Here is a 27,207-nt window from a genome sequence, read left to right as displayed (position 1 = left end):
AGTTAAACTAGATAATGGATAATTTGTGTCTAAATCCAGTAAAAGTAACTGGCTTGTTCACATCAATATTTAGATAAGAAATCATGAACACTGGCTAATTTGATATGTAAATAGGCCTGATTCAGAGTTTGGTCATTTCATCTACAACTATTCTTTGCTATGGAGAAGAGTTTTTCTAGGGTATCCTTTTTATGTGTGTCTGTATGTTGGGAAGGAAATCTCATTCATTCTGGTGTTTTGCTGGATGTCTTGTGAAAACTTTTGATTGAGCACGGAAAATACATTAACAGATGGCATAGCCTGACAATAGGCCAGTAATCTTGGAAGTGCAAGACTGCCAATCCTGAAATTGAAAACAGGTGGCAAAAATTTCACTTGGAGACTTGGCATCTGTAAGTAATCAGTTAGTGTAAGAGCCTTGGTGGCACACAAATTAGCTTCATTGCTGATTACATTTTCAATATCTAAAGGAGACGGCAGCTGTATTTATTTAGAATTATAGTACGCTATTAGAAGTAACTGATCACCTGTTACACTGCTTGATTTTCTTCTACTTTGTTAATACAGGTACTGATGTAACAGATTTTTATTTTGGTTGAATAACATATTTCACAACCATTGCAGTAGCATGGTGGCTGATACTACTGGTGGGAAGTGGTTTCTTTAAAAGTTGTTACTCTGCTTCTTCCCATCACCACAACGCCACCCTTGCCCTTTAAAAAAAAATAAAGAAATAAAAAACCAAACACACACATCTGCACTTGGTTTTCCTTAGCTGAAATTAAATCCCACAAAACCAAAACAGTGGTTTGCATAGAAAATGTTCATTACTAAAGTATGCTAACAGGGAGATGCTATCTTCCTGACCTTTGTCCTTTTTTATAGTGGTTTATTATTTTTTTTAGGGAATAGTGTGTTAGCTTGGAAGCCAGACTGAAGCTTGGAACCCTTTGAAAAGTATCTTAAAGTAACTTTCATAGACTAAAACAGTGGTTCTCAAATAGGGTCCAGTGCCCTGGGAGTCGGGGGGGTGTCGGCCGTGAGCAGGTTTCAGGGGGTCCGCCAAGCATGGCTGGTGTTAGTCACTAGGGCTCAAGGCAGAAAGCCAAAGCCCCACCACATGGGACTGCAGCCTGGGGCCCCAAGCCCTACCACCCAGGGCTGAAGCTGAAGCCCGAGCAATTTAGCTTTGTGGTGCCCCCTAACTCCAGCTCTGGCTTTTATATGCAGAAAAACATCTGTTGTGGCACAGCTGGGCCATGGAGCTTTTAGAGCATGTTGGGGGAGGAGGGCTCAGAAAGAAAAAGGTTGAGAACTCCTGGACTAAAAGATACTGCAGGCCAAACCACCTGAAATATCTTTTTAATGTGTGAAGAACAAAGCCCTTTGATGCAGCCAAACTGGAGGACTTTTGGCTTAAAGCTAATTAGGAGAAATGGGTTTTAATCTATGGGAGAAACTGAGTGATGGGGGAAAATTAACCCTGCAGGACATACTAATTAACTCACCAAAACAATTTATTAGGAACTGTTCCTGTCGAAAGTGGTCCAGATTTCTGACTTGGATGAAGGGATGATCCGATTCTCCTGTGTCAGCTTCCATTTCTTGTGTCCTGAAATACCTAAAGTACTTAAAGAACCAGGAGTTATCAAACTCATTGTTAAAGGGCAACCATTTCCATGCATCACACTCTAGTTGATGAGAGATGGTTGTTTGTTCATTGTTTGGTTAAAACATTTATGAAAGTGTTATCAAATCTGTATCCCCCTGTTAGAGATCCTGTTCCTTCTCGGGACCTCAATTTGGTGTTGGCCATGCTGGTGAAATCACCCTTCAAATCCTTGGCTGAGTGTTCTTTCTGCCATTTATCTATCAAGATGGCTTTCATTATTGCTAGGAGGATAAGCGAATTGAATACCCTTATGACTGATCCACCCTTCACTTCTTTCCATATGGACAATGTCATTTTCAGACGTGATCCCAGATTCATACCCAAGGTGGTGTCTGATTTCCACATCAATCAGACAACTAATTTGCTCATTTTCTTCCCTAAGCTGCACTCTAATGGGGCCAGGGTTGGGTGGGGGGAATCAATTCTACAAACTTTGGATGTTAGGGCTTCTGCCTATTAGCTAGTTTTCATAAATTGCCTAGGTGGTTTGTATGTTACACCAAGAACCAGATGAGATATATGGTTTCTTCCTAGACTGTTTCTTGGTGGAATAAACAACGTATTGCTGAATGCTACACACTGGCAAAGACCCTGTACCTGCTGCCATCCAAATGCATTCCATTAGAGTTGTAGCTTCTTCCTTCATCTCCCATTGAAATTTGCCCTCGGTGCCTTGTGACTCTGAGGGGAGGGGCAGGAAGCACAGTAGCTAACTCTGCTATAAGAAGGTTCTACTGCAAGGCATCACAAGGTGGCGCACTACCCACGGGTGTGAATATGCAGAGCCATCTCAAGCAACTTGGGTTATAGGTAAGTAACCTTAATTTGCAATTGAGAGGCTGGTTGGTACCAACTTTTAAGGAAGTCTGTGCCTACAGATGTTCATGTGTACTGAAGGGCAAAAAGACTAATATATGGAGATATACCTATCTCACAGAACTGAAAGGGACCTTGAAGGTCATTGAGTCCAGTCCTGTGCCTTCACTAGCAGGACCAAGTACTGTCCCTGACAGATTTTTTTTGCCCCAGATCCCTCAGTGGCTCCTCAAGGATTGAATTCACAATCCTGGGTTTAGCAGGTCAGTGCTCAAACCACTGAGCTATCTCTTCCCCCTTCAAAGCAGAGACCTTCCCTAAGACCTTCAAAACTGTTTAGTGATTTTGGGTGCTCATCTTGAGAAACCTTTGCGTGGCTTGGTTTTCGGAAAGTGCTGAGCACCCATCTTCTGAAAATCCTTTTTTGATGTCTCAAGTTGGGCACCTAAAACTCTTAGTCACTTTTGAAAATGTTGGCCAAAAAGTTTGCTAGAGCAAGAATTCTCAAACTTTCCCTCCAATTTTAGCAGAGACACTGTCTCATGAGCTCACCTCTCATTCCGTTATGCAAATGCACAATTGCCTATACTCCTGCTGGCAACTACAGCAATTATGTTCATGGAACAGTAATATTAGGAAAATATGTAATTTACTTTGAGCTTTTCTCTGTGCACATTAGCAGCTGGATACAAGGAGAGCAGCCAGCACTGTGTGACCAGCCAACAGTCTGCAGACCACCACCAAGTGCTCCGCAGATTAGTAATAATCCACACACTGTGGTTTGGAAACCACTGTGTGAGAACAAACCATAACCATCTTTTTGATACAGTTTGTCTTGCAATGGCAGAATATTAGAACTGTATTTTCTCCAGGTTTTTCAAAGCCCTTTCTATGGGATCCAATATGAATGGCAGGGGGGTTAGACTAGGTGACCCTGGTGATCACTTCTAACCTATGATTTTATGAATTCACTCTATGGCTAGTGGTTCTGAACAATATTTGTAGTTATATCCATTGGATTTACTAGCTCCCTTTCTTGAAATCAGAACATGCCATCCTTTTAATGCATATAACAATGCCTATCTTTTGACCTAATTGTTTGAAATCAATTTTTTTTCAATGGGGCTTTCATCTCAGTTCTGTACTGCTATTTTTCCACTGGATCAAGTGATTTGTGGAATTTTCCATTGATATAGTGTAGCCTTTATCCATGTAACTGCGGGGGATGGGGGTGGAGGGGGGTTATCTATAGTGTTCTATGCATGTCTAAACTATATTTTGCACTCTATGCACATTAGCTATGCTGATGGAAACACTCTTCTTTTGGCATAGCTGTGTCTTCTGTGCTGGGAGTTCTGTTGGCATAGTTATGTCAGTCAGAGGTGTGTGTATTTTTTTTCCACACCCCTGACCAACATAGTTGTAATGGAATAAATTTCAAGCATAGACCAATCCTCAGCGGCTGTAGATAGCTTGGTTCTGATTCTAGCATGGGTTGCCTTTAAAGGAATGAACAGTCTTTCCTTCCACCCCCAAAAGAAATTTTATTTGAAGCTGTTGAGGGAGGAGTGAAGATTTACCATCATCTCCAAAGGCTCTTGTCTGGAATGTTAAAACTCTTGGTGTTTATAATAAAAAATATTTGAGCTGGTATTTGTTAAATCAGTGGTGTTTAGAAGTTAAGCTGCAGAAAAATCTGTTGGTAAGCTCAGGATTTCCTATGGAGAGGCAGTATGAATGAATGTACCACAAGTATCTACCCTCATTCCTCTCACAGAAAGGAATTCTGGGTCATTACAGCATTACTCTGATACTGTTCATTTTAGCAAACTTGTTGGTTATAATAAGACAAGTTGTTTTTTCCTGTCAGTTAATGAACATTTATATGAGAAGATAATATAACGTGTGCGCGCCTGCACATGTGAAATCTTCCCTTTCTGTCCCCCAGATTAGATAACAAATTATATACGCTTTCAAAGTTCATTCAACTTTTAGAAATAAAAGTTTCTTACCAATCTTTAGAAATCACTTTGGCAGATCATTTAACCAGGGTATAAGCAGGAAGCTCATAAGAGTCTGCAGCTTCAGTATAGTTAGGACTGGAACTGTGAAAATGTTGTTTGCACATTGATGTTAATTTTGGGGCTGGGAGGAAGTGGTGAGCCTATGGTTGCCTATTAGTGGAAAGGTAATAAGAGTGGTTGTGAGTAGTACATACACTGTTTGGTTAAACAACTGTCATTTGAGAGAGACTGTTTTTTGGAAGTGGTCAGTGGTTTTGCAGCTCGCCTCCAGCCAAAGGCTGTACCCAAACAGAAGAGCCTCTGAGAAACTGACATACGGATAAAAAGAAATCAGAAAATTAAAGTGTAAAAGATTTGTCAACATAAGAAGTTTGTTTTTTTCAACAAAGGGATATATCTGTTGGCCAGATTGATAAACCCATCCTTTGACAGACTTTTTTCCTCCTTAAATCTGTTCAGTTGTTTAAACTTGTCTCTTAAAAAAAGTGACCCTGACCAGCACTTGTCTGTTTGTTTCCATTAACATAAATCATATGCATACATAAAGGAAGAATACCAGCATTCAGTAAGGAAGCACTGGAGCAGGCTTGTTCCCAAGATGTTATGCTAAACAGAATGAAATTCAGACCCATGCAGAGGGGCCAGCAAAAGTCCTATGAACCACTTAAACTCATAAAGTTGGATTGCTCATGATTCAAGTATGATTTAGGTGGTGCAATGGCATGGTTTAAGTGAGCCATAAGCAGACATTGTGCCCATGCTAACCCTCTGCACAGGTGTGAATTTCACCCAAGAATGAGAAACAAAACAAAAAAAGATTGACTGTATTACGAACAATATGTAGAGATTATTTTTTAAATATTATTTGTAATGCCACGTTCCCTTCAGGAACTAGGTAACGTGTATGAGTGCTAGCATACTTCCAAAGCCCTCAAATTATTATTGAATCAGTTGCACACCACAAAATGTAAAGAGTTTGCTTCCAAAACTTACTATGGCTTCTGTGGCTCAGGATGGGCTGTCAGCCAGTCTGATGACTAAAGCCTTGGCAACAATGTTACACTAACATAGACATGTAAGGCTGTTTTAAAAACTGTCTTTCATATAATTGGTTGATGCTTTATCTTCATTGAGGACAGAGGACATGGAAAAAGGAAGCAAACTATTGGGACTGTGCTTGGGTTGAAAGGGAAAGTGATGTGTTTTGAGAAAGCATTAGTATGTGCTTGCTAGCAAAAAAACAAAATTGGGGCAAGAATGAGGAAAAAATAGGCTAATTTTTAAAGTACATTGACTGAGTCTCAGTCCCCTCCTAATAAAGCAGACGTCTTCCCAACTAACATTTTATTCCCAGATTATTATGCATGCTTGAGTAATCCTTTCTTGCCTGTGATTAATAAGGCTCAATAAATTTAGTGCTACCATGTCTAATAACTTAAATTAAAAAATCCCCACTATATTGTCCCTTATCACCAAACAGCCATTGTTCATTTTTCTTTCTATTTTCTCCTTTGATTTTTTGCAATCTAACCAAGAAAAAACAAACAACCTCCCTTCTTCCCACCAAACAAACAAACAAACAAACACACACCATGGAGAATTATTTATAGGCAGGGTAGTAGTATGCATCATGCTGACTGCTGAAGAGGAAAAACTAGTCTATTTGTGAAGGCATCCTTGTTGTGCCATTCATTTTGTTGTGTCTGTGTACTGGGGGGTTCCAATCTGTTTGACTCACTGAGTTTACATATTCAGAGTTAATCCAAATCCAGCTGTATTGACCAAATAAAGCCCCAGAAACATTTAAGCACTTTGCTGTTCTATATAAATGTACTGTGTGCTATTGGCATTTGTGTTGTAAATCAAAAGCAAAATTATTGACTATGCACTTTACACTAGTAGAACATGGAACATCAGATATTGCATAATATGTGATCTCCTATTTAGAAAAATGCCAGTACACCAAACACCAGCTACATTAGTAAATCTGTTCCCTTCTTACTTGTATAATGAGGTCATTTTTGCTGCCTTGCCTCCTACCAAAATATTATGCATTTTGCAAGTGGAACACAAACAAAGCATTGACTCCGATTTAGAAAAATGTGTTGGCAAAATGTGTCTTATCATTTTTATCTGTAACTGGTATCGTTCTAAAAAATTATTTATCTGCTTCTTGATGGTCTTAGGTTTGAAGCCCTGCTTTTTCCTGATGCTAAATGTGTTGCAATTTACACTACTTCTTGATACACATTTGTATGATCTTTTTGGCCCCCACATCAAGTGGCTCCAACAATTTAGATTTTGTGCCAGTATTTCAGAACAGTCTCAATTCTTATTTCATCTCATTTGTGTGCCAGCATGTATAGAGAACAAGCATAATCATGATATTTTTATTCAGGCAAAACTCTTAACGAAGTTAAAATTGCAGTTATGACTGAGTAAGGACTAGGGATTTTTGGACCCTTTGTAATTCAACAAAGAAATGTCCCATACTTATCCTCACTCAACAAGACTGAAAGCAGTTTGATTCTGCACAATAGTCAAGAGTCAGATTGGAAGAAATGAACAGTGGTGCTCCAGCAGGGATGAAAGTAAAATTTCTCTCTTACCGGTACAGGGGGGGCAGCTCCCCCAGCCAGCCAGCCTGCCCACACCGCCCGGGGCTCCAGGGGCGATTTTAAATCACTGGCCCCGGGGTAGCTGATCCTTTTGTCCTGCCCCCGTTGGTGGCCTGGGGGTCAGGGGGAGGGAAGGGGCAGGGACATTAAAGCGCTGTCCCTGCCCCTTTTTGCGCTCCCCTGTCGGCGGCCCTGCCAGAAGGGACCTGGCAGGGCTGCTGATGGCGGGTGGTGGTGGTGGGGGGCAAAAGGGGCAGTGATGTTAACGCACTGCTGCAGCAGCGCTTTAAAGTCAGCGGTACGGGCCGGTATGGACGGTCACATTTTACTGGTACGCCGTACCGGCCTGTACCGCCTTACTTTTACCTCTGTGGTTCAGTAAAAATAGCGTAGCCCTCATCTTGTGCTTTTCATGATTATCTCTCCAAGTGCTTCATAAAAGAGGTCAGGATCATTATTTCCATTTTACAAATGGGTAAACCGAGGCACAGAGCAGTGGCGTTACCTTTCCACGATCAGCCAGTAGGCCAGTGGCAGAGCTGGGAATAGGCCCTCAGTCTGAGTCCCAGTCCAGGCTACACCAGCCTTCCAAAGCGCCACCACTAATGCCAAAATGACAATGATCACATGACTGTCCAACTCATTTTGTATTTTCATGAATAATGAATTAACAATATTACAATCAAATTGTTATCATTGGTCTTCATTGCTAACATCCCATACACCTCTCTTAGAATTGTTTCTGGTTGTTTGCAGACTCAGGCAGAAATTATCATATCAGTTTATAAGCTTTTTACTCATTGCTCATTACTCTACCAACTTAGAACACTTTTAAAGGTTTTTTGCTTCAGTATGGGCTTTATTTTTCCATGCAATGTAGGCCATGTCTGCACTAGAAAATTGCACTGGTTTAACTGAAGGTGCAGTTTTAAATCAGTGTAGTTAAATTAATGCCAGCCCTTGTGCGGACACTCTTATTTCGGTTCAAGAGAGGCCTATTTCAGTCTAAGCTTAACCTGATCCCTAACTGACTTAAACTAAACTGAAATAAACCACCCTTAAACTACAATCTGAGGGAGCCCACAAAGGGTTTGCACTGGTTTAACTAAATCAGTTTAAAATTGCACCTTTTTTAAACCAGTGTAATTTTCTTGTGTAACCATGGTCTCACATTCTGCGGGTAGTTTGTAAAGGTGTCATCTTACTGAAGAGCCTCAGCTGGGCCAGTTCAGTACCTGACAGTTTTAAATTTTCCTAGGATGTAAGCCTTCAAGATAAAATACAGTGCAAACCTCTTTGTGACATAGATGCCCCATAACACTAATCAGATCTATGATTAAGATGGAAGAGAGAGGGAAGGAAGAACTCTAGTGTGTAGGCCCCTCTGGATTATTGTAACTCAGGGGTAGGCAACCTACGGCATGCGTGCTGAAGGAGGCACGCGAGCTGATTTTCAGTGGCACTCACACTGCCTGGGTCCTGGCCACCGGTCTGGGGGGTCTCTGCATTTTAATTTAATTTTAAATGAAGCTTCTTAAACATTTTGAAAACCTTATTTACTTTACATACAACAATAGTTTAGTTATATATTAGACTTATAGAAAGACCTTCTAAAAACGTTAACATATATTACCGGCAACAAAACCTTAAATTAGAGTGAATAAATGAAGACTCGGCACACCACTTCTGAAAGGTTGCCGACCCCTGTTGTAACTATTATGAGGTACTCAAAAATCACCGAGCAAGGTATAAATATCTAAAGTAGATTGATTACGGCGGTCTATAAACTACATTTTTTTTGCAGTCTAGCTGGCAGCAAAAAGCTGACACCAAATCATCTGATCAGTTTATAGCAGCGGTTCTCAAACTGTGGCTCGGGACCCCAGAGTGTGTTGTGACCCTGTTTTAGTGGGGTTGCCAGGGCTGACGTTAGACTTGCTGGGACCTGGGGCTAAAGCCAAAAGTCCGAGCCCCACCGCCCAGGGCTGAAGCCGAAGCCTGAGGGCTTTAGCTTTGGGTGGTGAGGCTGAGGTTACAGCCCCCACCAACCCCAGGGTTGAAGCCCTTGAGCTTCAGCTTTGCTCCCCCCCACCCCCCCCGGGAGGCAGAGTTCAGGCTTCAGCTGTGGCCCCTCTGCCTGGGGCTCCATCTTCGGTCCTCCTTCCTGGGGCTGTGCAGTAATTTTTGTTGTCAGAAGGGGGTCACAGTGCAATGGAGTGTGAGAAACACTGGTTTATATAATCTCATTATTCAAGAGGGCGCCAATGCTACCCATCCGTAACTAGCCCTGAATAGCAGCTGTTTTCATCTTGGATCACTTAGGAGTGAAAGAGAAAAAATAAATCAAAGGAATATTTGTAAGTGTCTTCAACTGGAGAATGGATTACTCAGGGAATATGTACTGGTATGCTGCAGAACCTGTTTTCCATAATTTGCAGCTTCAAATCCAGCCCAGGAGGTCTAAAAGATAGTTGCCAACATTTGACATTTTCCCCCTAAATCAATATGTAATCTTGGGCCCGCTAAACCCTTTACTGCTGAAGTTTCATCTGGGTGCTTTTTGATGCATTGTGGGTTCTTCAGCGACCAGCGGATCAGCACTGATACTTGCATATTACAAATCTTTCCTGATATTGCGAAAATGATGAAAAAATAAGTCGTGATAGAAAACCTTAGACTACTTGGAGTTTTTATAAGTATCCATACATCCAAACACTTACTGAGCCAAGAGAGTTGCTCTCAGTGTCCCACCCCTCTGCTTTACCACACATCCTGTTCTGTGTTACCAGTAGCTGTTGTGTGAGGGCAGGCCCTGTGGCCTGCTGCACCCCCTGCCCACTCCCCAGTGTGCTTGTGGGTTTTGTAATGGAAAATCACGTCTCTCCAAACTAATAGGATTGTTAGAGAATGTTAACAAAGCAGTGGATAAGGAAGAAACAATAAACACAATTTGTTTGGATGTTTTACAGTCTCCTTTGCAAACCCACATTTTGAGTAGAAGTCGTGATCTTCAGATTTAAATGCTATAAGGCAGGAGCGGGCAAACTTTTTGGCCTGAGGGCCACATTGGGTTGCAAAAATTATATGGAGGGCCAGTTAGGGGAGGCTGTGCCTCCCCAAACAGCTAGGCTTGGCCCGGCCCCTGCCCCCTATCCGACCCCACCCCCTGCTTTTTGCCCCCTGATGCCCCCCGCGGGACCCCTGCCCCATCTACCCCCCCGCTCCCTGTCCCCTAACCACCCCCCGAAACCCCAGCCCCTGACTGCCCCCACACCACCCCATCCAACCCCTCCTTTTATTTCTGACGCCCCCCCGGATCCCTGCCCCATCCAACCACCCCTTCTCCCTGACCGCCCCTGGAACCCCTGCCCCTAACTGCCTCCTGCCGTCCCATCCAACCCCTCACCTCCTTCCTTACTGCCCCCTGGAACCCCTGCACCCATTCAACCCCCCTGTTCCCCGCCCTCTGACTGCCCCGACCCCTATCTACACTCCTGACCACTACCCTGAACTCCCTTGCCCTCTATCCAACATCACCTGCTCCCTGCCCCTTTACCGTGCTGCCTGGAGCACCAGTGGCTGGCGGCACTACAGCCATGCTGCCCGGCTGGAGCCAGCCATGCCACAGTGCAACACAGAGCACCAGGTCAGGCCGGGCTCTGCAGCTGTGCTGCCCAGCCGCCCAGAGCATTGTGCTAGTGGCACAGCGTACTGAAGCTGTGGGGGAGGGGTAACAGTGGGGGAGGGGCCAGGGGCTAGCCTCCTGGGGCCAGGCAGGAAAGTCCCATGGGTCAGATGTGGGCCACAGGCCATAGTTTGCCCACCTCTGCTATAAGGAATGAAGAGACAAAGTGGGTGAGGTAATATTTTTTTATTGGACCAACTTCTATTGGTGAGAAAGATAAGCTTTTGAGCTTACACAAAGCTTGTCTTCAGGTCTGGGAAATAGTATCAGAGGGGTAGCCGTGTTAGTCTGGATCTATAAAAGCAGCAAAGAATCCTGTGGCACCTTATAGACTAACAGACGTTTTGCAGCATGAGCTTTCGTGGGTGCAAGTTGCATCCGACAAAGTGGGTATTCACCCACAAAAGCTCATGCTGCAAAACGTCTGTTAGTCTATAACGTGCCACGGGATTCTTTGCTGCTTTTACAGGTCTGGGAAATGTACTCACAGATATGTGTAAGACCTCTGGATCTCGAATGAACTAATATAGGAAATAGTAAAAGACAAAAGCACCATATCACTCATGGGTGAACACTTTGTACAAAACAATCACCCAATATCTGACTACTCAGTCCTCATCCTCAAAGGAAACCTGCACAATGCCTTCAAAAGGCAAGACTGAGAGTTTACATTCATAACTTTGCTAGATACTAAAAGTCATGGACTGAATAAAGACATTGGATTTATGGCTTATTACAACAATCTATAACCCACTAAACCTGGCCCCTCCCATTTTTTTCCTCTTCCTTTCCCTCTTATGAATGGAAAGTTGTTAACTGGCCACTTTGCCTTGAATGGTCCCTTGAAATATGTTTTAACTATTTATGCTAAACAGTCTGTTCTATCCTGTATTTAGCAGTGATACTCTGAGTAAATTTCCCAGACCTGAAGAGGAGCTCTGTGTAAACTCGAAAGCTTGTCTTTCTCACCAACAGAAGTTGGTCCAAAAAAAGATATTACCTCACCCCGTCCTTGTCTCTCTAATATCCTGGAACCAACATGGCTACCACAGCATTGCCTATAAGAAAATGAAGTAACTCAGGCTTACAGCACACTAGTCACATTCCAACCTCTTCCTGTTCTAGAATCAATCCGTAGAACCTTTGACTTTCAGATCTGTCATGTTGCTAAGTAATACGTTTCTAGTTTTTCTGAATCACTTTTTAGTTTTGTCCTTGTGTAAGTCATTTGGTGTTAATTAGATCAAACCATACTTCACTGGGGGTATGGCTACACTACCCGCTGGATCGGTGGGTAGTGTTCGATGTATCTGGATGCGATAAATCGATCCGCTAATTGACGCCTGTACTCCACCTCGGCAGGAGGAGTAAGCGGAGTCGACGGGGGAGCTGTGGTGGTCAACTCGTCGCCGTGAGGACGGCCAGGTTAGTTCGAACCCCACTGCTAGTGTAGCCCAGGCCTGGGAGTGCAGCAATAGTGTCATCAGCCTTTGGTCCATCCAGTGCCTCTGCAACTTCTGTCAGTTGCTTTTATAAACTTAATGACTCACTGCAGAGTCACAATTTAATTTGTGTAAAACTCTTGTTATATTTCACTTGAACTCTGCCTCAGAGAAGTGTAAATGTGAACATGTTTGTGGTATTTAGATGAAATTCTAAGGACTCAAGGCCAGGTCCTTGGCCCTAATATAATCACTTTTGTGCCATAAAGCTGTCCTAATCAGGCATTTGGGTGTTCCTTTTATATGGGGAAATTTTATGGATAATGTAGCTGTGGTAACAAAAAATAAAGACACTGAAAAGAAGCCCCAGCTCCTCTCCCTTAGAAAACTCAATATCATCCCTGTGCCTCTGACCAACCCCTCTCTACAGAAAAAGCCCGAATAAAAAAGCCTTGCTAAATAGACACTTCTTGCAATAAACATGTTAATAATTTTAAAGCACTAAGGTTTTAGATATTTCTCTACCATAGCCAATTTAAGCAGGAACCCACTGCATGAGCACAGTGAGACAAACTTCATTTCTCTTAAATGCTGGAGCAGGTTTCTTGATTGAGAGTGCCATTTTTCTTTACTCTTAGCAGAGGATCCATGAAGAGCCTGTATTATCAGCACTGTATGGTGTGTTCAGATGCTAAACCTTCACTTTTTATTAATCAATGCCTAAAAAATCAATACATTCCGTAATAGCTGACATAATCTTGCCAAGTTCTATGCCACTATTTCAAATTGACACTTTTTTCAGCCTTCATTTGCTGGAAAAAAAAAAGACCTCTCATTTAATTCGTAATGAAAATTGAGAGGTTTTTATTTTTAAATTGTGTCCAAAATCAGTGTGTGCATCTTCACATTGGTTTGAAGTAAATCACAGGTTATCTTAAAACTGAATTTTTCCTTCTTTGAAAACCAGGCCTTCTGTCCGCAGATGCAGCAAAAATGTGTAGCTTTTTTTCGTGGTGATACTATTGTATTGCCCACTGCAAACTTTTGGGCAGTCTCATTTGTTTTCTCCTTTCCAGTATGCTGAGTTTTTGTGAAACAGCTAAGGCCACAAACTACATCCTTTTTACCATTGACAGTGAAACAAAACATGACAGAGCCAACATCAGTATGTAACTTTCTATCCACCCTAGGGCCAGGTTCCATGGTCTTGTCTTTAGGTATTAAGGGTTATGTACATTCTAATTAGTAGTATTACCACTGGATTTATTTACCTCAGGAGTTTGTCCATATTTAGGCACTAATTTGCTAACAAGATGATCATAGATGTTCTCCCATGTCAGGGGTGGTGTGGGACACTTGTGGTTTGGATAATACGGATTTTTTTGTTACACCAAGTTATACCGCCTTTATTCCCTAATTTATGCTGTAGTAAGGACAATCTGGGAACTATTATTATTAAGAAAAGGCACAGTGCAGAGTTGTTTGGATTTAAATCCTGGATTGTGTTTCTTTTCCATTTAAATTGTCATTTTAACTCAGTTTTCTTTTCTCTTCTGTATTTCTTGGCTCATGCTGTCAGATCTTGTCTTCAGTGTGGGTATGACATTGAGTCAGGGAGTTGGAGGGCTCACAGTTGCAGTCTGACTAGGCTGCCCATGAAACCAATTACCCTCCAAACTCCAATATTACTGAGTCTGACAGGCATATTGAGAACAAAAGTATCTTGGCCAGACTGGTGGCAGTGGAATTAACACGCTTAGCCTCTGCGTTCTACAAAGAAGCCAGTGTTCTAACACTATGGTTAGCTAATCCACCATTTAAGCAGTATACTTGCATCTCTTTTAGCCTTTGGCTTTCCCTCAAGCTAAAACTGAACAGAACTGCTCCACCAGGGCTGCTTTTACCATTACCTGCTAGGAAGATCAGAAACTAACCAAACTGGCATAGTTTGGAATATCACAGATTCTTTGTGGTCTTCTCCTTGCACACTAATGCAAGGGAGCTTCCAAATATATGCACATTAAAGTTGTATAAATTATCAGTACTGATTATTACTGATTTTGGTTTGCTTTTCTTCAGAGTCCCCTCATGGAAACTGGTCCTAATATTCTGTCTGCAAAATTGTCAGTCTCATTCTTTCCCACCTTGTTTTATTGCCTCTATGAAATTGAGAATTAATAATGCTAGATGTTTTATATCATCACAAATCTGCCAGCCTAATGAAGTGAAGTGTTGATTTTTTTCCCCTATAAGAGCCCACAGAATGCTGTAACGATGAGTGAAGAACCCCCAGGAAGAGGTTTTACCCAATTCCTGGACAGGCACTTGTTTTTATGTGTAATTTTGTGAGACACTTTAAGGGACAAAACCCCCCCAAACCTAACAGGCTGCCTTTCAAGTTATGAGTCTGATGTGAACGTACTGTAGTGAGCTTCATTAAATGTTAGTGTCTGATCTTGGCAAACATTTTGTAATCCAGTAATTGACTGGAAAAAAAAGTATTTGTCAATATATGTACAATGAGTTTAAATAAGGTAAAGTTAGTATTAGCATTCTCTGGAAAGACCTCAGATCCAGACTCAGAAAATGAGAAGGGTGTATAAATAGAATATTAGATGGATAGTTCTTTTTTTGTAACAGGTCAGTTTTGGTTTTTTCCCCTCAATCTGATAATGGTGTAGCTTTTAGGCAAACACATAGAATGTGTTTTAACTGCATGGTAGTAGTGTTATGATTAAAAAGACAGAAATTAGCATAACTTTTTTGCCATTATTACTACAACTAATAATACAAAAGCCATCGGATCTAAAAACGTGTTAATTTTCTGCTTTTCTGTGCTGTGCTCTGATACCTCACAAGAAAAGACAGGTTAAAACAGTAGCCACACTCTGTAAAACTATGAATTGTGAGATGGGGGACAAAATGTAAAATTATTTTGAGAATACGACTGACCTGCTTTCTTCTGACTGTATATGCAAATGGCATCCATCATAAACTGTACTCTTGAATGTCTGGAGGATCAACAGTATCAGAAAAGTCCATTGTACCACTGGGGAAATGCAAATGAAATCTCTTTGTGTGGAATGCAAGCATTCATGTAAACCAGATGTACACTGTGGACCAGATAATGGACAACTAGAAATACAATATCTAGAGGAAAGTACAACTCTATTCAGCGCAATAAGAAAATACTGATTTTCCCTGTTCAGGCTGAGTTTAGTTAATTCAGTAATTCTGTTAACCACCTCTAGATTCTAGAATGCAAATCTGATCTCTCTGTATGCTAGGAAAGAGGGAGAGGGAAGTGGGTGCAAGTTGCATCCGACAAAGTGGGTATTCACCCACAAAAGCTCATGCTGCAAAACGTCTGTTAGTCTATAACGTGCCACGGGATTCTTTGCTGCTTTTACAGGTCTGGGAAATGTACTCACAGATATGTGTAAGACCTCTGGATCTCGAATGAACTAATATAGGAAATAGTAAAAGACAAAAGCACCATATCACTCATGGGTGAACACTTTGTACAAAACAATCACCCAATATCTGACTACTCAGTCCTCATCCTCAAAGGAAACCTGCACAATGCCTTCAAAAGGCAAGACTGAGAGTTTACATTCATAACTTTGCTAGATACTAAAAGTCATGGACTGAATAAAGACATTGGATTTATGGCTTATTACAACAATCTATAACCCACTAAACCTGGCCCCTCCCATTTTTTTCCTCTTCCTTTCCCTCTTATGAATGGAAAGTTGTTAACTGGCCACTTTGCCTTGAATGGTCCCTTGAAATATGTTTTAACTATTTATGCTAAACAGTCTGTTCTATCCTGTATTTAGCAGTGATACTCTGAGTAAATTTCCCAGACCTGAAGAGGAGCTCTGTGTAAACTCGAAAGCTTGTCTTTCTCACCAACAGAAGTTGGTCCAAAAAAAGATATTACCTCACCCCGTCCTTGTCTCTCTAATATCCTGGAACCAACATGGCTACCACAACATTGCCTATAAGAAAATGAAGTAACTCAGGCTTACAGCACACTAGTCACATTCCAACCTCTTCCTGTTCTAGAATCAATCCGTAGAACCTTTGACTTTCAGATCTGTCATGTTGCTAAGTAATACGTTTCTAGTTTTTCTGAATCACTTTTTAGTTTTGTCCTTGTGTAAGTCATTTGGTGTTAATTAGATCAAACCATACTTCACTGGGGGTATGGCTACACTACCCGCTGGATCGGTGGGTAGTGTTCGATGTATCTGGATGCGATAAATCGATCCGCTAATTGACGCCTGTACTCCACCTCGGCAGGAGGAGTAAGCGGAGTCGACGGGGGAGCTGTGGTGGTCAACTCGTCGCCGTGAGGACGGCCAGGTTAGTTCGAACCCCACTGCTAGTGTAGCCCAGGCCTGGGAGTGCAGCAATAGTGTCATCAGCCTTTGGTCCATCCAGTGCCTCTGCAACTTCTGTCAGTTGCTTTTATAAACTTAATGACTCACTGCAGAGTCACAATTTAATTTGTGTAAAACTCTTGTTATATTTCACTTGAACTCTGCCTCAGAGAAGTGTAAATGTGAACATGTTTGTGGTATTTAGATGAAATTCTAAGGACTCAAGGCCAGGTCCTTGGCCCTAATATAATCACTTTTGTGCCATAAAGCTGTCCTAATCAGGCATTTGGGTGTTCCTTTTATATGGGGAAATTTTATGGATAATGTAGCTGTGGTAACAAAAAATAAAGACACTGAAAAGAAGCCCCAGCTCCTCTCCCTTAGAAAACCCAATATCATCCCTGTGCCTCTGACCAACCCCTCTCTACAGAAAAAGCCCGAATAAAAAAGCCTTGCTAAATAGACACTTCTTGCAATAAACATGTTAATAATTTTAAAGCACTAAGGTTTTAGATATTTCTCTACCATAGCCAATTTAAGCAGGAACCCACTGCATGAGCACAGTGAGACAAACTTCATTTCTCTTAAATGCTGGAGCAGGTTTCTTGATTGAGAGTGCCATTTTTCTTTACTCTTAGCAGAGGATCCATGAAGAGCCTGTATTATCAGCACTGTATGGTGTGTTCAGATGCTAAACCTTCACTTTTTATTAATCAATGCCTAAAAAATCAATACATTCCGTAATAGCTGACATAATCTTGCCAAGTTCTATGCCACTATTTCAAATTGACACTTTTTTCAGCCTTCATTTGCTGGAAAAAAAAAAGACCTCTCATTTAATTCGTAATGAAAATTGAGAGGTTTTTATTTTTAAATTGTGTCCAAAATCAGTGTGTGCATCTTCACATTGGTTTGAAGTAAATCACAGGTTATCTTAAAACTGAATTTTTCCTTCTTTGAAAACCAGGCCTTCTGTCCGCAGATGCAGCAAAAATGTGTAGCTTTTTTTCGTGGTGATACTATTGTATTGCCCACTGCAAACTTTTGGGCAGTCTCATTTGTTTTCTCCTTTCCAGTATGCTGAGTTTTGTGAAACAGCTAAGGCCACAAACTACATCCTTTTACCATTGACAGTGAAACAAAACATGACAGAGCCAACATCAGTATGTAACTTTCTATCCACCCTAGGCCAGGTTCCATGGTCTTGTCTTTAGGTATTAAGGGTTATGTACATTCTAATTAGTAGTATTACCACTGGATTTATTTACCTCAGGAGTTTGTCCATATTTAGGCACTAATTTGCTAACAAGATGATCATAGATGTTCTCCCATGTCAGGGTGGTGTGGGACACTTGTGGTTTGGATAATACGGATTTTTGTTACACCAAGTTATACCGCCTTTATTCCCTAATTTATGCTGTAGTAAGGACAATCTGGGAACTATTATTATTAAGAAAAGGCACAGTGCAGAGTTGTTTGGATTTAAATCCTGGATTGTGTTTCTTTTCCATTTAAATTGTCATTTTAACTCAGTTTTCTTTTCTCTTCTGTATTTCTTGGCTCATGCTGTCAGATCTTGTCTTCAGTGTGGGTATGACATTGAGTCAGGGAGTTGGAGGGCTCACAGTTGCAGTCTGACTAGGCTGCCCATGAAACCAATTACCCTCCAAACTCCAATATTACTGAGTCTGACAGGCATATTGAGAACAAAAGTATCTTGGCCAGACCGGTGGCAGTGGAATTAACACGCTTAGCCTCTGCGTTCTACAAAGAAGCCAGTGTTCTAACACTATGGTTAGCTAATCCACCATTTAAGCAGTATACTTGCATCTCTTTTAGCCTTTGGCTTTCCTCAAGCTAAAACTGAACAGAACTGCTCCACCAGGGCTGCTTTTACCATTACCTGCTAGGAAGATCAGAAACTAGCCAAACTGGCATAGTTTGGAATATCACAGATTCTTTGTGGTCTTCTCCTTGCACACTAATGCAAGGGAGCTTCCAAATATATGCACATTAAAGTTGTATAAATTATCAGTACTGATTATTACTGATTTTGGTTTGCTTTTCTTCAGAGTCCCCTCATGGAAACTGGTCCTAATATTCTGTCTGCAAAATTGTCAGTCTCATTCTTTCCCACCTTGTTTTATTGCCTCTATGAAATTGAGAATTAATAATGCTAGATGTTTTATATCATCACAAATCTGCCAGCCTAATGAAGTGAAGTGTTGATTTTTTCCCTATAAGAGCCCACAGAATGCTGTAACGATGAGTGAAGAACCCCAGGAAGAGGTTTTACCCAATTCCTGGACAGGCACTTGTTTTTATGTGTAATTTTGTGAGACACTTTAAGGGACAAACCCCAAACCTAACAGGCTGCCTTTCAAGTTATGAGTCTGATGTGAACGTACTGTAGTGAGCTTCATTAAATGTTAGTGTCTGATCTTGGCAAACATTTTGTAATCCAGTAATTGACTGGAAAAAAAAGTATTTGTCAATATATGTACAATGAGTTTAAATAAGGTAAAGTTAGTATTAGCATTCTCTGGAAAGACCTCAGATCCAGACTCAGAAAATGAGAAGGGTGTATAAATAGAATATTAGATGGATAGTTCTTTTTTTGTAACAGGTCAGTTTTGGTTTTTTCCTCAATCTGATAATGGTGTAGCTTTTAGGCAAACACATAGAATGTGTTTTAACTGCATGGTAGTAGTGTTATGATTAAAAAGACAGAAATTAGCATAACTTTTTTGCCATTATTACTACAACTAATAATACAAAAGCCATCGGATCTAAAAACGTGTTAATTTTCTGCTTTTCTGTGCTGTGCTCTGATACCTCACAAGAAAAGACAGGTTAAAACAGTAGCCACACTCTGTAAAACTATGAATTGTGAGATGGGGGACAAAATGTAAAATTATTTTGAGAATACGACTGACCTGCTTTCTTCTGACTGTATATGCAAATGGCATCCATCATAAACTGTACTCTTGAATGTCTGGAGGATCAACAGTATCAGAAAAGTCCATTGTACCACTGGGGAAATGCAAATGAAATCTCTTTGTGTGGAATGCAAGCATTCATGTAAACCAGATGTACACTGTGGACCAGATAATGGACAACTAGAAATACAATATCTAGAGGAAAGTACAACTCTATTCAGCGCAATAAGAAAATACTGATTTTCCCTGTTCAGGCTGAGTTTAGTTAATTCAGTAATTCTGTTAACCACCTCTAGATTCTAGAATGCAAATCTGATCTCTCTGTATGCTAGGAAAGAGGGAGAGGGAAGTGGGGACAGGAGGGAGAAGCTGCCCTCTTCAACAATATTGACTATTTAATGAGTACTTAATTTAATGGGGATCAATTAACTACTTCTCTTTCTCTTAAACTTTGTCTGAATTTGTTTTAGTCTTTCTCTTTTTTATGGTGGACTCTTTCATCCAGGGAAATACTTTCGAGGAATCATACAGTTGTATTTAGAGTTTCCTTCATGCCACCAAAGACCAATAATTTGTGAGGTGAAGAAGGGGACATAACAGACTCACAGCAGTTTGAAACAGATGAAATCTATAACAAAAGAAGAGTAAACCTTTCTGTTGGAATGTTTCTTTTGACTAATTGTTTTGTATTAAGACTAGTGGCCCCATTCCTGTATCAGGTAATGGGCTTATATTGCACCAAGGGAGATTTAGGTTCAATATTAGGAAAAACTTCCTAACTGTCAGGGTAGTTAAGCATGGGAATAAATTGCCTAGGGACATTGTGGAATCCCCATCATTTGAGGTTTCTAAGACAAACACCTGTCAGGGACGATCTAGATCAGTGGTTCTCACAACAGATTTTTTGATGGCCTCAAAGTGAGGCCACCAACTCTTGCTGGTGACTGCTCTGACGATTTTTCCTAAAATACTTCATTAACTTTAGGGGAAAAAATAAATATGCACATATACATGTCCCAGTCATTGTAACTTATTTATGTAGGAATTATTTTTTGTAGACTCAATAATAAAAATACTATGTAGTTGTCTCTATTCTTTGCTGGACCTAAACAGAATAGAAACACAAATAAGGTGCTTTGAACATTCTTGTCCTTATGTCTTTTGCTTTTTTGGTTGTTTGTTTTTTTAAGACCTGCCACCCACCACACAAGGGCTGAAGCCTGACCACTGGTCCTGGGAAGGTGGGGAACTCACTGTCTGTCTGCTCCTCCAGCTTTTGGGTCACCAGAAGTGGGCAGGGCCCAACCACTGCTGGTTGCCCTGCAGGGACAGGGCTGCTGCTTTGCCTCCTGCCCCCAATCACCACCCAGAACGCTGTGGCGTAAGAAAAGTCCTTGGTGGCCACATGCATTTGAGCTAGATAATATTTAGTTCTGCCTCAGTGGTGGGGACTGTACTAGGTAACCTAACAAGGTCCCTTCATTTCTTTGATTTTATGATTCTATGATCAGTAATAGTAGCTGAAAGGCCCTGTGGTGTGTTTTTGTGTTTTTATCATATATGGTAGCTAAGTTTATTGGAGCTTTTCTTTTGTAAACAAAGGTTAAACTAGAATCATTGCAGTCTTTCATTGTGGGTTCTTCACAAAATGAACCATGGCCAACAAGAGCTGTGGGGGTGGCACTTGCAGGCGGGGGCAGCGCACGGAGCTGCCTGGCTGTCCCTGCTGATAGGGGCCACTTCTGGGAGCCACGCAGAGCCAGAGTAGGCAGGGAGCATGCCTTTTAGCCGTGCTATGCCACCAACTGGACTTTTAGTGGCCCAGTCAGCTGTGCTGACCAGAGCTGCCAGGGTCCCTTTTTGTCCTGGCATTCCAGTTGAAAACCAGACACCTGGTAACCCTACTTATAACTCTAATATCTGTTTTGATACTACTAGCATACAGGCAAGCCAGACTGGCTTCCAGCTACACATGTCAGTGTTAGTGAGGGCCAATGACCATGGCATGAGCTGGCACCTAATTTGCCAGTGTCACACCAGTGTTCCATTTGAATTGAATTACGTATTCCTCTGCAGGCTAATTGGATGAAAACACTGAGATTTAAATGGTAACAGTAAAACACTTTGTTACATTTCCTGTAAACCGCTGTTCTTTGCATCAGTGATTCATTGGCTGAGTTCACAATGAAAAGTGAAATAGCTTTCACCTGGGAAAGAGCTGCATTTCTACAGCTCTGCACATATATTTTCCTGAGCTGTCTGACTTCAGAAGTTAGAAGACACTGTCACTGAACTAATTGATTTCCATCAGTGATTAATTAACTTTACATTTACTTATAGTGGACAGAAAACAAACAATCTGTTCAGCCGACTTCAGGAAACTGATGCTGTATTTGTCATTTCCTCAAGACTGGAGATTCATGAAAGGGAAGCTGTTTTGCTGATTTGGTTAGAAAGGGCCCTTCTTAAGTTTTGGCTGTTGCTTTTAGAACAAACATTGAAATAATTTGGTGGACTTTATCACATATAGAAATGTGATATAGCAATATTTAGAAACAGTAATAAGTACAGGCAGGGGCTGAGGAATACTCCATAGTATAGCTCTGCTATTTCACCTCATTTTCCCTATTCTACCAATCCTGGATCAATCATGTTGAATTCTGCAGTAGTTTTGTAATGTGAACAAACAGCTTTTACAGGTGAAGTTGAGAGATCACAAGACTGACTTCATGCCTAAGGTCATATCTACACACACAATTGTATTGCTTCAACTCTATCGGCAGAGCTAGAGACTGGACACAGTTATATTAGTGTGTACTGTTGGCCTTATACCTGTATAGCTTATTATTGAAGGGAAGAATAAGCTAAACTTGCGGAAGGCTCCTTTGTGTCATAATAACTGTGTCCACACTAGGGCTGTATGTACACTAGGAGTGCTTTACCAGTATAGAAATACTAGTATACTATATTGCCATTGCACTTCTAGTACCGATGTAATAAACCCACCCTCCACAAGCAAAACAAGCTATACTGGTAAAAGTGCAGCGTTACCAATATAACGTGTCTGCACTAGGGTCTTTTACTGGCATAACTGGTCAGGGATCACAGCTCTTCACACCCCTGACTGACACAGCTATGGTGGCAGAAGTCTGTAGTGTAGCCCTGAGCTAGGAGTAGCACCAATTTTACTATTTCAGTAGAAAATCATAGCCCTAACCAAAATAATTAAATCTGTACAAAAAGAGTGAAAACCAGGCCTAACCTATGTTTGAACCTGGACTTTCAAATAGGAAACTGTACAGTTACCCACTGCATTATTTGGCCTATGAAGAAGGGCCATGCTAAGTTCAATTGTTATATTAATAACCTGATATAATTGTACTGAATGTGAGTTTTGACACCGTGTAATTATGGGTGTTTGTGTGTGTATATACCCCTGCTTTTCTCTCCAGGTGTCTGTTATCAAATAAGGATGCTTACAAATATAGTAACTTGGTGTTTTCAGTCATACTGTCACTGATTTGTATTGCAGGCACTAAACACATCTTTGATTGAATCTGTTATGTTTGTCATATTTGTCAGCACTGTGTGACCCGAGGCTCTATTATCCCTTAACATTCTGATGAGCTTCTCTTAGGTGAAGCAGGTAGGGTAGCTTTGAATGGATTTATGACTGGCAGTTGATAAAGCTTTCTGAGCAAACGGGTCAGTTCAGCTACTGAGCGGTCCCTCTGTCTCTGGCAGCTGATTGCTAGATAAAACAAGGAAATCTGAAGCAGTTTATTGAAGAGTGTTTTAGGCCTTTCAGAAAACACAGTGCCTAAAAGAAAGCAATGGGATTAGTTGGTTTCTGGAGACAGCTAGGGCCTGAGACTATTTATTCTGCTTTAAGAATGGCCATTAAAGGCCAGATTATTTCAGGGGATGACCACCTTCAGCTCACATTAATTTCCAGGGAGATGAGGGTGATCAAACAGCTTGGAGGAGGAGCTCAGCATCTTATTGGCTAGTGTCCCAAAATAGCCTATACAGCAGCCTGAAGTCTGTCATAGCATTTGTCACTATTGCAACTGACTCTGCTCTGCAAGGGGTGATGGCTGGTAGATCCATCCCCATCCTCAATTTCCTTACATGCCAAAATGCAGGAATTCCTTATTTCTCATTTAACCTTTTGAATGCTAGTTTTCTGTTCTCTTCATCTAAAGTGTCAGCAGGAAGATTACCTATTAGAGCTTTGGAAATGCCATTTTGCTTAACTCGGAGAGTTACTGCAAGGGAAAAGAGCGATAGAAACTATTTGACTAACTTATTTTTCAGCATCCGAAAATTATTTCCCCACCTTTATCTCTACTGTACCTCTTCCCTTGAGAAACCTTATGGATCCTGCCCCTTTAATCAGATGGAGGTTCACTACTGAGTATTCAGAGACCTTTCGTCTCCCTCGGAGGCTGGATACACTGCTCCCACAGCACTCCCACCTGCATGTTCCATGGGGGACGATACTGGGGATAAGGGTCAAATCTGATCTCCTGCATGGCAATGCAGAATACTGAAACTGTTGCTTCTGATGGTGTATAGAGATAAAATATGATCCAAGTGACTGGGACTGTGATTCTCCTACTCCTATATCCTGCCTCCTGAGCCTCATGAATCCTGCCACCATATCAGATATTTCAGAGGAATATGAAAAAACACCCCACATTGCACCTGGTCAATTATGCAATGCCTTGCAAATACAACTATTATTTAAGCAATTCAAATGTTGGGTCCAGTTCTGCAAGGCCTTACTTGGGTGAGTCATCCTTATTCATAAAAGAGAGGTTTTGCAGCATTGAGAAAATGTTTTGTTTCTTTGTAGTGTTAATATGATAGTAACAATGTCTAATGGACTAAGCATGCGATTGGGAATCAGAATTCTAGTCTAGCTTCTCTTTGGGCATGGAGTGTGCCTTAGCTGATGTTTGTAAAGTACCATGTAATTTTACAGCACTGTTACGTTATATTTTAATAAATCATAAAGATTCTTTGCCAGTTCTTCCGTCCAGAAAATGAGGATAATGTTACTTACCTACCTCACATTGGTTTTGTAAAGATTAATTACTTAATATCAGTACAGAAAGGCCTTTGAAGACATACAGCAAAATATAAATGCTAAGTATTGTTATATAAATTAAATACAGTTATTGTGAATTAACAAATGCATTTTTTATTGTCTGTTGGGTTGAGCAAAGTGGAAATTGCTCAAGGGTTTTTGATGTTGGTGTTTTTGTTCACAGCAACAGAATAAGTTTACTTGTAAAGCCCAAAAGGACAGGGATAAAATGCATCTCATGAGACTACATATTTGTGCTAATGGCATTGTCAGTCTCGATACACTTCATATGTCATTAGCATTTATCACTACTAACTAATATCACTAGTATCACAGCAAGCAATATTTGCTTTTTATGCTGAAACAGGTATTATGGGGAAGTCTGCAGTATTTAATATCTATCATAAGGTTTTTAAATTGCCACCATAGCATCTGAATGCCTTCCACATAAAATCAACAGCTGTAGTGAAGCCTTTAGTGGACATGAATGTCTGGTTCCTCTTCCCTTTTGTGAATAAAACTCTGCCTGGGGTATGTTTTTATTGGGTGGTTGTTTTTGTTTGTTTCAGATTTTTGGTTTGGTTTGAGGAGCGATGGTACTTAGGTAGATGGAAGCGTCAGCATGGAGAATTTCAACCTTTTTGTCATGGAAAGGCTTTTCTTAAGCCATGAAATAGGGATGAAAACAACAGTGCTCTGTAGAATTTAGTAGGGGTCTACAAAAATCACTCAGATCTCTTGAATTTGATAAAATGATATTTTTTCTGTAGATTTTTCCAAATCATTTTATAGAATTAATGTCAGATATATAGTATAGTATTAAATTAAACAGGATGGTTTAAAGAACCTATAGAAAGATTATCAACTTTTATTTGATTTTATAAGACTCTTCTGTAAGAAATAATCAGACCTTTTAATTAGCACTGTTACTTTTATGATCAATAAAACAAAGTGATTGGCTGTAATAGCTGCTTGGATCCCAACTGATAAATAATCATCTGTCCCCTACATTATTGTTGTTTTTTCTTTTTTCAAACAGGTGTGTTTTATGAAGTTGTTCAGAGCGCCCCTCGAATGGAGGAAAACGTACAAGTGGATTCACACCTATACAGTCACAGGTGGAAAAGGCACTCAGAGAATCTCAAATCAGTTGATACTAACAGAGCCAGCATGGGGCAGGATTCCTCAGAACCCGGGGGCTTCACAGACCTACTACTTGACGAGGGACATGACAACACCACACAGATTGAGGTAGAGATTCGTTCCACGTGAACTTTATTCAGTTTGTGAACTACACTGTGAGTGGTGGCATGAATCAAAGTCCCAGAACCATACAAAAGCTAAGAGATGAGTTCAGTGCATTTAAACTTTGATATCTGAGGCCAGCCTAATGGCCTAACAGTTTATGTAACAGGTTATCATGTGGGCTCCAGTTTCTGCTCTCCAGTTGCTAGGCTTGGAGAGTCTGGGAGGGAGTGACACTTGTGACTCTTGGGGAAAGAGATGTTTCCTCCCATTGCACTGGTCATTTCAAGATGGAGGCTGTTTCCTTGCTGTACAAGACAAGGGAGGCTTTTTGGCATCATTAGGAGTTCTTGTTGGAGGACCTGAAAAGAAAAAGAGACTAGTATATAAAAAAGGGAGCAACTTATTATTAATTATTTGTACTACTATTGTACCTACGAGTCCTAGTCACGGACCAGGACCCCATTGTGCTTGGTGCTGTACATACACAGAACAAAAAGAGTCCCTGCCCTAAAGAGCTTAGAATATAAGTATAAAACAAAAGAAAACAGATTGACACAGAGAGCCTGATGGGGGACTATGAGGGAATAATGAAACAATATTGGTTGGCATGATAGGTCTCAGTGCACCAGCAGCCTAATTGTCAATTGACAAAGGAGAGTTTTAAGGAGGGCTTTGAAGGAAGATAATTAGATAGTTTTGTGGATGCTGAGATGATATTTTTACAAGCAGTGAGGGGCAGCATGAGAGAAAGCATGAAGGCCACCCTTCATAAAAGCCTTACTTTTGTGCCTTATCCTCTGGTCTTTTGGTGACTCAGAACCTGGGTGTGAAAGGGGTAAATGCGCAAGAAAATTGGCAAGTAGTTGGGGAAACACCAAGTTAGATATGGAGATGAGCAGCTCCCTCTCCATCCAATCCCAAATCCTACTACAAAGGTATCCTCCCAAAACATTAATATATGGAGCCTTGTATGGGAAATGCTGAGACATACTTTCTCACATTTAGGACTTGATTCATAGCACATTGAAGTCAGTGGAAAGAGTCTCCATTGACCTCAATAGACTATGGATCCTTAGAGCTGACTGTTGTTTGAATGTGTGAATATTAGAATATATACTTAAATTTGATTATATGCTTAGGATCCTGAAGGGACAGATTTTCCACTTTGTAAATCCAGATGAATTCTATTGACATCAGTGGAGTTACTCCCATATTACACCCGTATAATTGAGAGCAGAATTTGACCCTAAGTATTTTTGAGATTCTTCACTCTGATTGGTTGGTGA

The 27,207-nt window shown here is 40.9% G+C and overlaps 1 protein-coding gene across 5 annotated transcripts in view; it reads left to right on the top strand.

Annotated features, from left to right (window-relative positions):
- PLXDC2 (plexin domain containing 2) overlaps nucleotides 1–27,207 on the top strand; it is a 403,152-nt gene that overhangs the window by 147,794 nt on the left and 228,151 nt on the right. For 3 of the 5 annotated variants that reach the window (XM_039526378.1, XM_039526380.1, XM_039526383.1), the window contains exon 2: nucleotides 25,713–25,924. In XM_039526378.1, the coding sequence (XP_039382312.1) occupies nucleotides 25,713–25,924 (212 nt within the window). Of the gene's footprint in view, nucleotides 1–2,435; nucleotides 2,483–16,365; nucleotides 16,626–25,712; nucleotides 25,925–27,207 lie in introns of those variants that run through there. The other 2 variants (XM_039526382.1, XM_039526379.1) reach the window with 2 other exon arrangements.

This window comes from Mauremys reevesii, linkage group 2, assembly GCF_016161935.1.
Source record: "Mauremys reevesii isolate NIE-2019 linkage group 2, ASM1616193v1, whole genome shotgun sequence".
Taxonomy (NCBI): Eukaryota; Metazoa; Chordata; order Testudines; family Geoemydidae; genus Mauremys; species Mauremys reevesii.
The sequence above is the reverse complement of the archived record's forward strand: the minus strand, read 5'-3'. Positions and strand labels throughout refer to the sequence as shown.